We start from the raw sequence: 14,798 nt of genomic DNA on the forward strand, positions 1-14,798 counted from the left end.
TGGCATGGGCAGCTTTCAGCCGTGAGATCGTATTTGCTGCCATTCCCAATTCCCCATGCTCAGCCACCGTGGAGTCTTGGTCCACTCTACACCAGTCCCTGAGATTTGAAGGTAAAGAAAACATTTTAAAGTTTTGATCTGGCATGCCAAGCCACACTTGTTATCCAAAGGACCATCTGCTCCCTTGCAAATTTATGGACAGATCAAAGAAAGCACTGGCTCACAGAGCACATATTGAACTCCATCACAAAGGAGGCAGCAGTGGCCACCAACCTAGATGGCTTTAAAAGAGGACTGGGCAAATTCATGGGGAGAGGGTGATCAATGGCTATGCTCTGCTTCCATGGTCAGAGGCAGTGGTGCTTCTGAATCCCAGTTGCTGGAAGCCACAGGCTTGTGTTCGAGTCTTGTTTGCGGGTTTCCCATTGGGGCATCTGGTTGGCCAGGATGTTGGACTAGATGGGCCATTGGCCTGATCCATCCAGCAGGCTCTTTTTATGATCTTAACATACGTTTTCTTTAGGATATGTGTCAGAAAGCCCTGCTCCGGATGCCAATGTCTTTAGAGGTGAGGCAGGTGACAGCCATAGCAGGGCATTCTTAGTGGTGGCACTCCTGGTGTGGAATGATCTTTGCCCCTAATGACATTCATGGGAATAATTGCCTCACAGATACTCTGCACACTTGACCTTGACCTTGTCCATGTCCTGTTTGGGATGATGGGACAAGGGGGATGCAGTCCAAGTCTCCCTTCCTCCACCCCCATCAAGCAACGACCACCTATTGTCACCTAAGTGGGTAGGCATGCAGATAAACCAACATTCACCAGTGTGGTCACAGCCTGCTGCTCACACACTTGCAGGCCACAGGTAAATATCTTCAAACCAGCAGAGAAACACCTTTCCCGCCCCCCCCCAAAAAAAAATCACATATTTGACATTCCAAATCTGTGTTTTGTTTTGTTTTTACAAAAACCCGCTCTGGTAAAAACTAAGGTGCAAGAACAAGAGAGAAAAGGCAGGCAGCCTAGGCATCTCCAAGCTCAGTCCAAGCAATCTCTGCTCCTATGGCTTTCAGAGGAGCTGTGTAAATGGAGAAATACAGTCCTGGATTTCCAGCAATGAGTCTTAAGAATTTGGACATGGGATGAATTCACGAGAACGTCTCCTGCACAAGCACGGTGGATATCAAATGGCATGTGTGCCCAGCAAAGTACTTTTGCTCACTGTCCACTCGTTCTGAAGAGGTTTGCACAGATGAGATCTCCAGCTGCAGTGCACCCTCTTTGGTGCAGTGATCCTGGAATCACTCACTCAAAATAGCTCCAGCATTTCAGAGGGGCCGCTATGGAGTCAATGGCACGAGGACTAAGACACAGAGGGTTAACATGTGTGCACAACCCCCTTCACCTCCCACAAATATACCCCCTTTTTAAAAAGCAAAACAAAAACCACAGGATGAAGAAAAAAAATTCTGAACAAACAGAACAGCTCAGCAGGTTCTTGACGATTCCACCCCAATGCTTTCCTCAAAAGGGCAGCTGACGTCCCTGGTCAAAAGAGGGGAAAAAAGATTTCAGCAAGTGCAACTCAAGGGTGGGCTACCTGCAGCAGCTTTGGGGCAGTGACTCATTCCTTTTTGCATGCAGAAGATCCCAGGTTCCAATCCTTGGTATCTCCAAGTAGGACAGGGAGAAGGACTCCTGCCAGTAACCCTGGTGAAACGCTGCCAGTCCGTGTAGATAATACCAAGGCTAGATTGCCCAATGGCCTGACTCAGTGTATGGCAGCTCCATATGTTAACACAACTCTGGGCTGTTGACTGGCGCTTAGCATGCAAACACGTGCAACAAGCGCCTCTGCTCTGTGACTGATGCAGATGCCTATTGTGGCTGGTAGGGCGGAAGACAGGGAGCCAAACAGTAGGTGGCGCCAGAGCCAATGATAGCCAGAACCTACTAATTCTTTTTGTATATATCTAAATTAAAATCAATATACTAAAAATACACAAAAGCAGCACAGTATATCCATAAAAGTCTTAATATTGGGATGGTAGAGTACTTAAGACTGTTAGGAAAGCCTAATTTTAAGTTGTGCTGTAGAGAGGGAGTTCAGAGTATCTGTATTTGTTAAAATCCCATTAAGCAGCACAGAATTTTTCAAGCTCCTCTGAGCCTTTGGCTTCACATAATCTATGAGTTACTTTTTTCAGCTATTGCTAAATGCCGCATATAGTTTCTAGAGTGGTTTAACAATCAATTCCTCTTCCAAGGGAACTCTGGGAACCGTAGATCCCAGGATACTTTGTGGAAAGCCGTGAGTTTAAAGTGGCATGATAGTGCAGTGTTTCCCAAACTTTTTTGGGCAACGGCACACCTGTTTACTGAAAAAAAAATCTCGCGGCACACCACCACTAAAGCCCCGCCCCGTGACGTCAGCGCGCAGCGTCACGCCGGGAGGGACGCACGGAAGTGAAAGTTTTTTCCCTCCCCCTTGCCGGGGAACCTCCAAGCTTTGGGGGTGGGAGGAGGCAGCAGAGCGAGGGACTGAGGGACGGCGGCAACTGAGGCGGCGGCGGCTGTTGTGGTGGTGGCGGCGATAGCGGGCGGAGGAGGGGGCGGCGGGGCTTGAGGAGCCGTCGCCGGGAGTTGCTGCTGCTGTTGTTGCTGCTGCTGCCCAGACATGCCGGCCTCCTCCTCCTCCGCTGTCTCGCGCTCCTCCCTTTTGCACGCGCTGCCCCGCCGCTCGGCACCACCACCGCGGAGCCGCCCCCGGCTCGACGCGGATCCTCGCCGCCGCCGCCTCTCACCGCCCGCCTCGCCCGCCTCCCTCCCACGGCACACCAGCCAATGTCTCACGGCACAGTAGTGTGCCGCGGAACACCGGTTGGGAAACACTGTGATAGTGCTTTAATTGCATAGTGTGGATTTCAGTGGGTCTACTTAGAGTATGGTGATCAGGAGGCGGCTTTCCTCCCAAGAGGGGCCCATCACATTCAACCACAACTTGAAAGGTTTTCACCCTCACTGGAGACAACACACTAGACATTTACACTTATTACCATGCTCATCTCAAGAGTGCTTGTGGAGAACACAACCCAATGAGGGTGGGCTCAAAGCAGAAGGCAAGAATAAACCTTCCCCCCACCCCAGCCATATACTAATATACTTTGTGTTAACAAACAGAGGTTGAAAGACAGGATGTTCTCTTTTATTACCAATTAAGCACAATTAACTCCACCAGGACTTCTATTTCAGCACATCAGCCTAGAGAGAGAGAGAGAGATGGAAGGCACATTAATTTCACAAGTAAATACCAGCTGTCCATTAAAATCAATTATGCTTGTTAGTAAACAGGAAAAGGCAAAAGGCAAATACCATTGAGGGGGTTGTCACCCCATAAAACTGTCTGGTAACAATTCAATTATGCTTTTCACGCAGAATGAGTTTATGAAACTCACTGCCACAAAGTTTAGTGATGGCCAGCAATGTAAATAACAGGACAACAGAAATACATGGAAATGAGGAGGGGGAAGGGGGAAGTGGTCTATTGGTTGGTTGGGGTTTAGTTGACTAAATGGAACATCCTACTGCAGAGACAGTCTACCCCAGAAGAGCAGGTGCTGGGGAACAATCAGTGCAAGAGCTCCTTATGAACCATCTTACTTAAAAGCAGACTGGAACAAAAAAAGGTCTGTTAATAAGAGCATACAAAGGACTCTGCCAGTTCTGTCTAGACCAGCATACTGTTTTGCCACAGTGCCTGTCTGGGGGCTGATGGGAGTTGTAGTCCAACAACAACATCTGGAGTGCCCCCATTTGCCAAAGGCTGCCGTAAATAATCATTATTTTTGGCTCCATAAGAGACAGGATTTGTTGAGTGAGAATATAGGGGGACAGATGAACTGAGAGAGAGAGAGAGAGAGAGAGAGAGAGAGAGAGACTGAGACTTTACTTAGATGTCAATTCTAATGAAAATACACAGCTTCTGCAACACTTTATTTTATGGGGGTGATGAGCACGCAAAGTCTGGAGCGGAGCAGAGCCAAGGCAGCATATGAAGCCAAACAGGGGCAGATCCTCTACAGCTTCAGGTTAGAGACAGCCAGCCAAGGCAGGGAGGCCGAGGGACAGCAGAGACCAAAGGAACTACCTTCCTGTCTGCACCAAGCAGGTGAAACACAGCACACACACACACATACATGCATGTGAATGAAAGGAACTGGGTGCAAGGAATTCCAGTGCCTGCAGCCAAAAATGGGGGGGCGGGGGTCCGTGTTTGGGGAAACACAAGACAGACACCACACACTACTATACTTTCACATCAGCTCCTCAATCATTTTATCTTGGCCTGGGGCTTCCTTTCTACAGTCTTCCGCAGCTGCAATGAGAAGAAAGGGCTACGGCTCATTTAAGGATGGAACAAAAACTCTCGCCTCGAGTTTGACCAAGGGTTTTTTTAAAAAAGAGGAGTTCAATTCACAGGAGAATAGTATTGTGTGTTATATTTCCAAAGGCAGGTTGGTAATCTGAACTGTAAACCTTTAAAAGAATTTGTACCCAAGCTTGCTTTTTCCTCTGCCCTCCTGTTGCTTTCCCCCCCTCATGTGTCATGTATTTTTAAATTCTTAATTGAGTTCAAACTCAATTAAGATGAAGAAAGGTCCTCCAAATGAGTTGATGGACAGGCCAAAAATATTTATGGTGCAACAGGCAAGACGAATGCTTCCAAGGCGCCTTACCTGTGGCACTCCTTTGAGAAAGTCAGGAAGTTGAAATTCTCCTTTGTAGACCTTCAAAGAAAACAAGCACGCTTTTAAACCTTTTTAAACACAAGTTTTGATTTAATTCAGAGCTGGTGCAGTGTTATAGTTAGATGTGGGTTCACAGCCCCACACAAGCTGTGGAGTTCACTGAGTGACCTTGGCCCAGTCACTACCATATTGGCTTTACGGGGTTTTTATGGAGCTAAAATGGAGGCTGGTGTAAGCTCCTTAGGAAATGAAATAATATATGTGTTTCTCTCAGGTACCTTTCAGACAGGATGAATGTGGCAACTTAACAAGGGAACAAAAACTATGACAAAGATGCTCAACTCAGATAACAAATATCAGCAGCGAAACAAAGCATCAAGCTAAAAAAAAATCCAGAAACAGAAAGAATAAGCCTGTTTAAAGCCACTTGAAACTTGAAAAGCTTTAATAAATTTAAAGAAAAGACGATAAAAATTGACAGAAGCACTTTCTCTTTTTTGAGGGGGGAGGGGAGTGTGGAAGACCATGAAGATACGTCAAATGCTAACTGTATGCTCCTTGGGGCTTCAGTTTTGCCAACAGCGCAGTGTATCATTCTAGGTAAATAACAATATTATAGTAACAATAAGCCTTGTCTGTTACCCTTCTAGTGTTTTCCAAAACTTTCTGATCCGGCTTCCCGTAGTTAGGGGGGTTGGCGTAGGGGTCATAGCCAAGTTTCGCCAGCATCGGGGCAATCACAGGCATGTCGTGAAGGACGTCATCGGGGATCTTCCCCACCCATTTTGACAAAGCTTCCACGTTCACTGGCTTGATTACTTGGTCGGTAGATCTTTCAACTCTGCAAAAGAAAGGAATTTATGTTTTAAAAAATGATCACATTTAAAGCCAGTATGGTGCTGTGGTTAGTGTGTTGCACTAGGACCCAGGAGACCAGGGTTCAACCCCACCTCCACCTCCCAAATTTGGCCACGATGCTCAGCTGGGTGACCTTGGGCCACGCACTGCCTCTCAGCCTAACCTACCTCACACGGGTATTGTGAGGGATAAATGAGAGGGAGAACACCTGTACACCACCCTGTGCTCCTTGGAAGAAAAGGTGGAATATACATGCAATACATAAATGTTTTTCCAGGTACAGTGGACGCTCGGGTTGCAAACGTGATCTGTACGGGATGCATGTTTGCAACCCGTGTCTGCGTGTGTGCGCATGTGCGGGTTGTGATTCGGCACTTCTGCGTATGTGCGACCGCTGAAACCCGGAAGTAACCCATTCCGGTACGCCCGGGTTTCGGTGGTCCACAACCTGAAAAAACGCAACCTGAAGCGGCTGTAACCCGAGGTATGACTGTATTGATCAAAACACTGGATTTTATTTGCACACTTAAGAGAAGCCTGCTGGGGAAAAATACATCGAGACAGCTCCAAAAATCCACAGCCACCCAGAGCCCATAGATTTGCTCTGTATATTCTGGAGAATATAGTGGCTTGGAAGCTTTCCCAAAGGTGCATACGAAGAGCCTGCTGGATCAGGCCCATCTGGTCCACACCCTGTTCTCACAGTGGCCAGCCAGGTGCCTCAAAGGGAAACCCACACGCTGGACCCACAAGCACAAGAGCCCTCTCTCCTCCTGCAGTTTCCAGCAGCTGACATTCAGAAGCCTCTGACAGCGAAGGCAGAGCATAGACATCATGGCTAGCAGCCACTTATCACAGCTTTTCCCTCCATAAATTAGTTTAAACCACACACACTTTTCCAGGGCATCACAGTTTCTTCTATGGGTGACTCAAGAGGCCAGAGATAAGCCCAGCAAAGAGGGACAGCACAGCTAGGAGCAGGAGAATTTGGAAGGGGTTGGAGTTGTCTTCCTTTCCAAACACAGGAAACTGCCTTATTGGACCCATCCAGCTCAGTCGTGCCTACACGGACTGGCAGCATGGTTCCCCAGGGTTTAGACAGGGCTCCCTCCCAGCCCTACCTAGAGACACCACTGGGCTATGGCTCTTCTCTCCCTCTCACTACCCAGCCAACGTCAGCTTTGGGAACTTGCATCTGCCAAGGTAAAGCACTGCTCCAGACAGAAACTCTGCCCTGAATTGCCAATCCTTGGATTTCACCAGCAGATTAAAATAGAATCCCAGGCATTCTGATGCTCTTGGACACAGAGCTCCCTTAATGGATTGTCAATACGGTGCTACACTTTCACAGCAGCCCAGGCTGGGTGGGGGAACAAATGCAAAACTCAAAAAAGGAGGATGGGAGCAGAGTCTCTCTCCATCCCCATCCTAGAATGAGCGAGAGCAGGGGATGACTCTGGCCAGTAGGTTTCCTGGTAGCATCTGGTCAGTCTGATGTAGGAAGCAAGAGTTCTTCTTATAATAATAGCTGAACAGACTGAAATCCAGACACCGCACACCCCCATCGCCACATCCTAAGAGAAGATAAGCCAGTGAACAAACCAACACACACACACAAACGTTGCACATTCCTTCTTGCAGATTTGTGGGTTTTGCTTACAGTAATGAAAAGGAAACTTGGCCCAGATCCTCTCCGGGGAAAATGACACCTCCCCCCCCCTTTCAGAGGCTGTTGCAGACACAGATGTTTTCCATCAAGGAGAGGGCAAATGCCAGAATTTTTCAGCACTCGGCTATGGCAAGACTGCCTGCCAGCAGCCACGCTGGCAATGCCCCCAAGCCACAGAGAGTCCCGTGCTGATCTGCGCTGGTGCCAACCCCTTCCCTGTGAAAAGCCTCCCTTTGGACGCCCTTGCGCCGGCTTTCGAAGCAGGAGATAGGAAAAACACGCCCGGAAATTGCTAGAGGGCTGCGGAGTCGCCCAGAGCGACAAATGCAAGAAGGCCTGGTTATCCAGAGGCCAGAAAACAGCTCAGGCTGGAACACGCCAGCAAAGGCCACTGAGCTCAAAGTAAATATTGTTTCGTAATGGGAGATGGATGGAATCATTAGAGAGAGAAGGGAGGAATGAACTGGGCTCCCTTTCCCCTCTTTTAACTCTTCCCCTGTTCTTCTACCCCAAAAGACACACACATATATTTTGCAAACTGTCTTAATGAGCTTGATTAGCCCATGGAAACTGCTTTTAAGTACCGCCGCAAGCCTCTTGATTGAGATCTGCGTCTCTGCAAGGCTGATCAAGAGAAGTTTCTCAAATGGCATTTTCCTCCCAGCCCCCAGCTAAGATGAGAGGCACCCAAAGAGATCTATTTTTATCACATGCAGGTGGAAGGGCAGGAGAATGAGAATGCCCTGTCCATATGCAAAGGAGATGCCGTGCCACTGAGCCAACTGTGGTGTTCATGCATGGCTCCAAAACAGGCTGGAACCCTACAAAGAGAGGACCCTTCCACCTCTTCAAAGGTGAGATTTAGCAGCCAGAGACAGTATCAAAGACAGCTTCGTGGTGAAGCACCCCAAGCCAAAAGAAGTTCCAAACCTTGGCCTGGAAGTCCTCACTGCTAGGGGGGGTGTCTCGAGAGTGCCAATCACAATCATCAGGGGAGGGCAGATTTCCAGCCCACGGGACATCCTTCAACATTTACTAGAACCCCAGTGCCCACCACTCAGAACCAAGTATAATATCATTAACTCAGCCAGGCACACATGTGAACAGCATTAGGGTTCGGGGTGCCTCTGAACATACACCGAGCATGGGGATTTGTGATCAACGCCAGAACCAACCTCAAAAAGCCTTTCAGACAAGCCCATCTCAAAAGTCTTTCCCTGCCCTTTCAGACTACTACGGAAACCACATTTTAAGTTTCTTTTTCCTAATCAAATATGACTGAGGTAAAGCAGAATGGGGTGGAGATTTATATAGGACATAAAATGGAATACTTACTTACTAAAGGTAAGCAAGATTAAAATGCTAATATTAGAACGAAACTATCTGCAGCAGCGGGGTGGGGAAGTTCAGGCCCAATAGCTGAATGCCCCCCGCCCCCTCAAAACTCTTCCCAGCAGGACCAGATTTTAGGGCTGTGTGAATGAAGCACATGCACTAGGTGTTGCACGAAAGGAGCGCAGTCTCAACACATCTTATGTTCTGTTAGTGCTAGGAAAGAGTTTAGTTTAATAGTGGTTTATGAGGGAAATGGATGCATCTGTGTCAGAACTAGCTTGGTGGGATTCATAGCCTGGGTAGGGTTGCAAGTATTTCAGGAGTGTTAGCAATAACGATTCACCCCGGTGTGCGGACTTTATAGCTACGATACACACAATACAGTGGATGGTCAGACAGGCACGAGCTATGCATGTTCTTGAAGAATTATAAAAATGCATACTCGATTCTGACCAAACTACAGTGGTACCTCGGGGTACATATGCTTCAGGTTACAGACGCTTCAGGTTACAGACTCCGCTAACCCAGAAATAGTACCTTGGGTTAAGAACTTTGCTTAAGGATGAAAACAGAAATTGTGCTCCGGCGGCACGGCAGCAGCAGGAGACCCCATTAGCTAAAGTGGTGCTTCAGGTTAAGAACGGACCTCCGGAACGAATTAAGTACGTAACCAGAGGTACCACTGTATACACTTCCAGAGTTAATGCTAAACACATTACTTATGGTAAATGAGCCACCATAACCGCTAGGGGGCCAGGAATATTTGTGTCCCGAGCTTTTTAGACTCATCTACCCACGTACTATCTGAAACCAGCATTGGTCGCCCGATGTGAAAATTTTGCCACCCCGATGTGGCCCACAGAAGATTCCCTCCAAGAAAAAGTGGCTCAAAAAGGTCCCCTACCCCACCTTAAGATAATTTTCTCCCTACAAAGATTTTCTGGAAAACCCTCAAGGGATCCCGCACCCCAGGGAGGAACCTACTCACTTTGAGAGGGAGACGCCCCCGGCTTTCCCAATCATTTCTTCGTGGTGCAAAACAGCAGGGTCCCACGGGATGTGAAGGAACTTGAGGAGCGTTTGTAGCCACCTCTCAGGGTGCAAGACAAGCTGCTCGTAATGGACCATCATGCAACGGTCCAAGCCAGCCTCCAAGCACTGGTTATACATGGTCTCTATGGCCCGATTCCACTTGGTCAAGCAGTCCCTGTAGCTGCTGAGGTCAAAGCCAGCGATGGTGACCTTCCTGGAGATCATGGAGTGGACGGAGGCCCGGCCGTCCCGCACCATCAAGACGAATTTGGCATTGGGGAAGATCCGGGCAAGGTACGCCAGGGACTTGAGGGCAAAGGGGTCCTTATTGCACAAGTACGGGGCTGGCTCCCCATGCTTCACAATGATCTCCAGCAAGAAGGCCCTCATAGCCGAATCCAAGACCTCGTCCGTGACGCCGGCCTCATCGAGCCGGATCTTCTCCTTGCTCGACCGAGCCCACATCTGCTTGACGGCCAGGATCCGGGGGATCACCCGCGTCTCTTCCCCGCAGCGGATGTCCGGGTGAGCGTCCAGCATTGCCCGCATCAAGGTGGTGCCACTCCGAGGGACCCCTCCAATGAAGATCAAGGGCATGTCTTTGTGGTAGGCCAAGGTGGCATTCTCTGGCGAACCCAAACCAGCTCTCAGAGTGGCCCTGACCGGCTCCAGGCGGACTATCTGCCTGCGTTCCTCCATCTGGTGGTGGCACTCCATGGCGTGCTGGCCCAGGTAGAAGACCGTCACTGAGCTGACCACCAGGCATGCCAGCAGCAGGTTCTGCTTCAGTTTGCCAACCATCTTCGCGCAGAACAGTGCCTCACACGACTGAAGCAGATCGCTTGGGCCACGACGACGATTCAGACCATGAAGAAGCTAGATCTGAAAGCAAAAGAAATAAATTGCGGTCAGGACAATTTACATACAACCTCCTCCAGCCCATAACAACACACATTCATGGAGGACTATCAAAGGCTGTGTTCTGCCTCCGTGGCCAGAGGCAATAAGGCTTGTCTGTGCCAGTGTTCTTGTGCACGGTGGCCGGTGATCTAGCAGTCTCTTCTCATGGTCAAAATGACACACTTCTCAGAAACAGCAGCACCCAGGTTACAGTACCGTCTGCCCCAGGAGCAAGGCAGCGTTCAAAATTAACAAGGCACATTTTTGCATCTGGCACAGGTCCAATTGTGACCACAAGGGAGATCTCTGGGTGCCAGGTTGGCAAGTGGGCTAAGCAAAATGTCACTTAGAGAAGGATCTGAAATATTTTATGTGAAACTTGAATTTGTTTTATTCTGCATGGTTTTAATGTGTTGTAAATAGCTTTGAAATTTATTCTTTAAAATATAAAGCGGTATAGAAATGAAATGAACAACAAAGATCAATGGAGAAAAAACGGCACCTAGACATTCTGTTGTGGCAACCATAACCAAGGTTTAAGGTGTCATTTGGCGATCAGATTATTGATCTGAGTTTCTAACACTGAAACAAGGGTGCTCCTTGGCACTTCAACATTTTGGGGCCATAGGCCCGTGAGACAAATTAGCCTAAGATTTGAAGGTGTTCATTTATATGTACAGATGCCTCTGGGGAATTAAGATGAAGGGCTGCCATCACCAGCGCAGCCCATTGCAAGGTGCCCAGATGCTGTTTTAAGTACCTATTGCCGTATAATAATATATATACAGTGGTACCTTGGGTTACATACGCTTCAGGTTACATACACTTCAGGTTACAGACTCCGCTAACCCAGAAATAGTACCTTGGGTTAAGAACTTTGCTTCAGGATGAGAACAGAAATCGTGCAGCGGCAGCAGGAAGCCCCATTAGCTAAAGTGGTGTTTCACATTAAAAACGGACCTCTGGAACGAATTACCGTATTTTTTGCACCATAACACTCACTTTTTTCCTCCTAGAAAGTAAGGGGAAATGTCTGTGCGTGTTATGGAGCGAATGCCTGCGGGTGGCGGGGGGGGATCTGCTGCAGTCGTGAGCAGAGGATCCATGGTTCCCCTTCCTTCCCTCCTCCATGGTTACAAAGCATGGATCCACATGGATCCTCAGGATTTTTGCATTGGGCTACTCCAAACTCACTGTCAGATCACGTGTCTGTGGCCACAGCATGAACCACAAAAATCATATATCCACTATTTCATTTAGAATATTTTTTTCTTGTTTTCCTCCTCTAAAAACTATGTGCGTGTTATGGTCTGGTGCGTGTTATAGAGCGAAAAATACGGTAAGTACTTAACCCAAGGTACCACTGCATTAGGGTCTGCCCCCCCCCACTTGCTCTGCTGTTCTTCATCCCCACCTCCCCCTCTTTTCGCTTCTTCCACACCTGACCAAGCCCCTCACTTTTTGCCTCTTCCACCCCCTCACCTGTCCCCACCCCCAGCTTGCTCCAGCAGCTGCTTGGTGCTGAACTGACTCGATTCCACAACAGCAGCAGGTGGAGAGGGAAGCACAGGTTTGGACCTGCCCGCCAATAAGCAGAGGCAGCCAAAAGCACCGCCAAGCCGCCCCTCGAGGGACGGATGCCTCCAACAGCTGAGGTTTCGTTATTCTGACTATTTGGACAAATTAATTCCATCTTGATTTGACAGCTGCTTTTGCTGGGTGAGGCCAAAGGCCCATCAACATGTTGCTCCCAGCGGAGGCAAGGCAGTTGTCTCTTTGTCCCCAAGTGCACTGTATGCAGAGGTACACCATCTCTGCACAGGGATGCTCCATTAGCTCAAAGAAATTCATGGGAGAGGATCAGATATCCCTAGAGGACTACCTCTGAAGGACGCAGACTCTCTTTCATTGGAGGTTTTTAAGCAGAGGTTGGGTGGTCATCTGTCATGGATTCTCTGCCTAAGATTCCTGCATTGCAGGGGGTTGGACTAAATGACCCTTAGGGTCCCTTTCCAACTCGACAATTCTAGGATACTATGTGTGGAATAATGCACAGCGCCCATTCATGGAAAAACCATATTTTTATTTAAAGCAAGCCGCTATTGTTTGTGGCTGCAAAGACTTATAAAAGGGGACCTGCATCAGCATATGGAGACAGAAAAGGCTATCAGCAGCTACGATAGGAAAGCAAGCTCCACATTCAGAGGCAGTCTACCTCCGAATGCTGTTACTGTGGGGGAATTACAGGCAAGAGCTGTTCCCTTCACACCCCGCTTGTAGGCCTCCCCAAACCATCTGGTGGGTCACTGTGGGAGATGGGAAGGAGGACTAAATATAGTTTGGATCCAGCAGCAAAGAGGACTAGTGGGAAGAAAGGAAACACAAGAGAAGCTTGCTGGATCAGGTCAATGGTCCATCTAGTCTGCATCCTGCCTCACAGTAGCCAACTTGATGCCTGTGGGAAACCTGTAAGCAGGATTTGAGCACCAGAGCCCTCTCCCCTCCTGCGGTTTCCAGCAACTGGTATTCAGAAGTGTTCCTGCCTCCGACCGTGGAGGCACACAATAGCCATGAATCCTCCATGAATTTGTCCTAGACTCACATATTCAAGGGTCATTGGAGTGTTTCTAGCAGGAAAGCCACTGCACATTTCTCCCCCCCCCCCACCCTAAATACCTCAAGTGTTTCTGGGTGGGTAACGAACTCAGAGGAAATTGAATTGGGAGGTGATCTGGGTTCACGGGCAGAATATTAACGTCGGGAAATAAATTAATCATAGATGACTAACTCGAGATGATGGGGGGGAACTAAATTGATTTGCAGCGGGAACTCTTGTGAAATGAATAAAGAGTAAATGAACTGAACTCTCTTGGGATGATCCAATTTGGGTGGGCTGCTGCAGACTGACTGAACAGCTCACCTGGGGCGAGCTTGGACAGGAAATTAGCCGGCTCATCTCCTGTGACATTTAAGTTTGTGTCTACAGACTCTTAATCTTTTATGCAACCCACCTGCTGCAGGGTGCTATGAGGCATAGTAAGAAAGATTATTTGGGACAGAGGCCCTCTTGCAAGTAAGTGGATGAGATCTCCTGAAAGCTGTGTTAGGATTCTCTTCAAAGGGGCATTCTAACCATGTTCAGAGGCCCCTTCTCAATCTTTTAAAATTTAAAATGCCCTGCTCAGAGATCCCCATATATTTCAGAATCAATTACAATCAATATAAAGACACAGTATATCCCAGCAGGTATAAAACACCCTTCATTTCCAACAGAAAGCTGATTAAAAATACAGCAAAGAACAGTTTCTCTGAGCATGTACAGGCCACTATACGCAGTTTTTTTATTAAAAAAAAACAAACCACAGGGTACGGAGTTATTGTACATGACCAGAAAGGTTTTCTATCTACATCTTAAACACACACCTCTATTAGAAACCATCCAGAATATCAAAGACAAACAAATATCTGGTTTTTCTGGCTTAACAAACTTTCTGCTCACTTAATGAAACACAAATATGAATTATTTAGCTGGCAACTGAGTCATTCAAAATCCTCGGTGGCAACGCTGGCTGGCTGCTCTTCTCAAGCGGTTGGTATCTTTAAAAGAGCATTTTTAAAAAAACGCCTCCGAGCAAGTGCAGACACACATACCGCTTCAGTCTTCTGCATAAAAGCAGATTAAAATAAAGCAGGTGGGGGAATTCTGTGCGTGGTCAGAAACTTTCTATTTCAACAAAAAGGGGAAAAAATCAATGTAAGGGCAAAGCACCTCTGAGCACGTGGGAGGCACCCTTTGTTGGGGAACAAGCCTACATACGAAGAAACAGGCTTGATGGAATCTGTGCATGCTCAGAGACTCTCTCCCCCGATCCCCGTTTTTTGAAAAAACAACAACGCAGAGTTTATAGAAAGCTCGAGAAAGAAATAGTAAGAAGCATCAAGCCAGCACCTACGCAGGCAGAGAGGATGTCGTCTTCTCGGCTCTGCGGTCGGTTAAATGGGATCCGAGCTCCCGATTACCCGCCCCCGGGAGTTCAGGGATCAGCCGCATGCACAACACAGGAAAGCTGCTGCGAAGCAAGGGGTGGGTGCTCCCACTTTACCTGCCGGGGGTCTCCTCGCGGATCCCATCCTGTCCCCGCCGCTCCCGCTGCGCCTCCAAGCTTCGCCAGGCTCCTAGTCCGCTCTGTACGCTGCGGCGCTGCCATGGAAATCACAAGCCCTCCCAGGATTGGCCGTTGTGTCGCCGCGC

The 14,798-nt window shown here is 48.3% G+C and overlaps 1 protein-coding gene across 4 annotated transcripts; it reads right to left on the bottom strand.

Moving 5' to 3' along the window:
- Window positions 1-932: 932 nt before the first annotated feature.
- Window positions 933-14,786, bottom strand: TPST1 (tyrosylprotein sulfotransferase 1). Of its 4 annotated transcripts, none has more exons than XM_082201504.1 (7): window positions 14,650-14,786; window positions 9,603-10,528; window positions 5,395-5,593; window positions 4,741-4,791; window positions 4,316-4,379; window positions 3,217-3,265; window positions 933-1,549 (listed from the first exon to the last, which is right to left on the bottom strand). In XM_082201504.1, exons 2-5 carry the CDS (start codon window positions 10,445-10,447, stop codon window positions 4,335-4,337), a joined length of 1,140 nt encoding a protein of 379 aa, XP_082057630.1. In that variant the 5' UTR covers window positions 10,448-10,528; window positions 14,650-14,786; the 3' UTR covers window positions 933-1,549; window positions 3,217-3,265; window positions 4,316-4,334. The 4 variants fall into 4 exon arrangements, with proteins under 4 accessions (XP_082057630.1, XP_082057631.1, XP_082057632.1 ...); XM_082201505.1 differs by lacking the exon at window positions 14,650-14,786 and adding an exon at window positions 14,500-14,521; XM_082201506.1 differs by lacking the exon at window positions 4,316-4,379.
- Between the last annotated feature and the right edge of the window lie 12 nt (window positions 14,787-14,798).

This window comes from Podarcis vaucheri (assembly GCF_965113315.1).
Source record: "Podarcis vaucheri genome assembly, chromosome: 15".
NCBI classification, from domain to species: Eukaryota; Metazoa; Chordata; class Lepidosauria; order Squamata; family Lacertidae; genus Podarcis; species Podarcis vaucheri.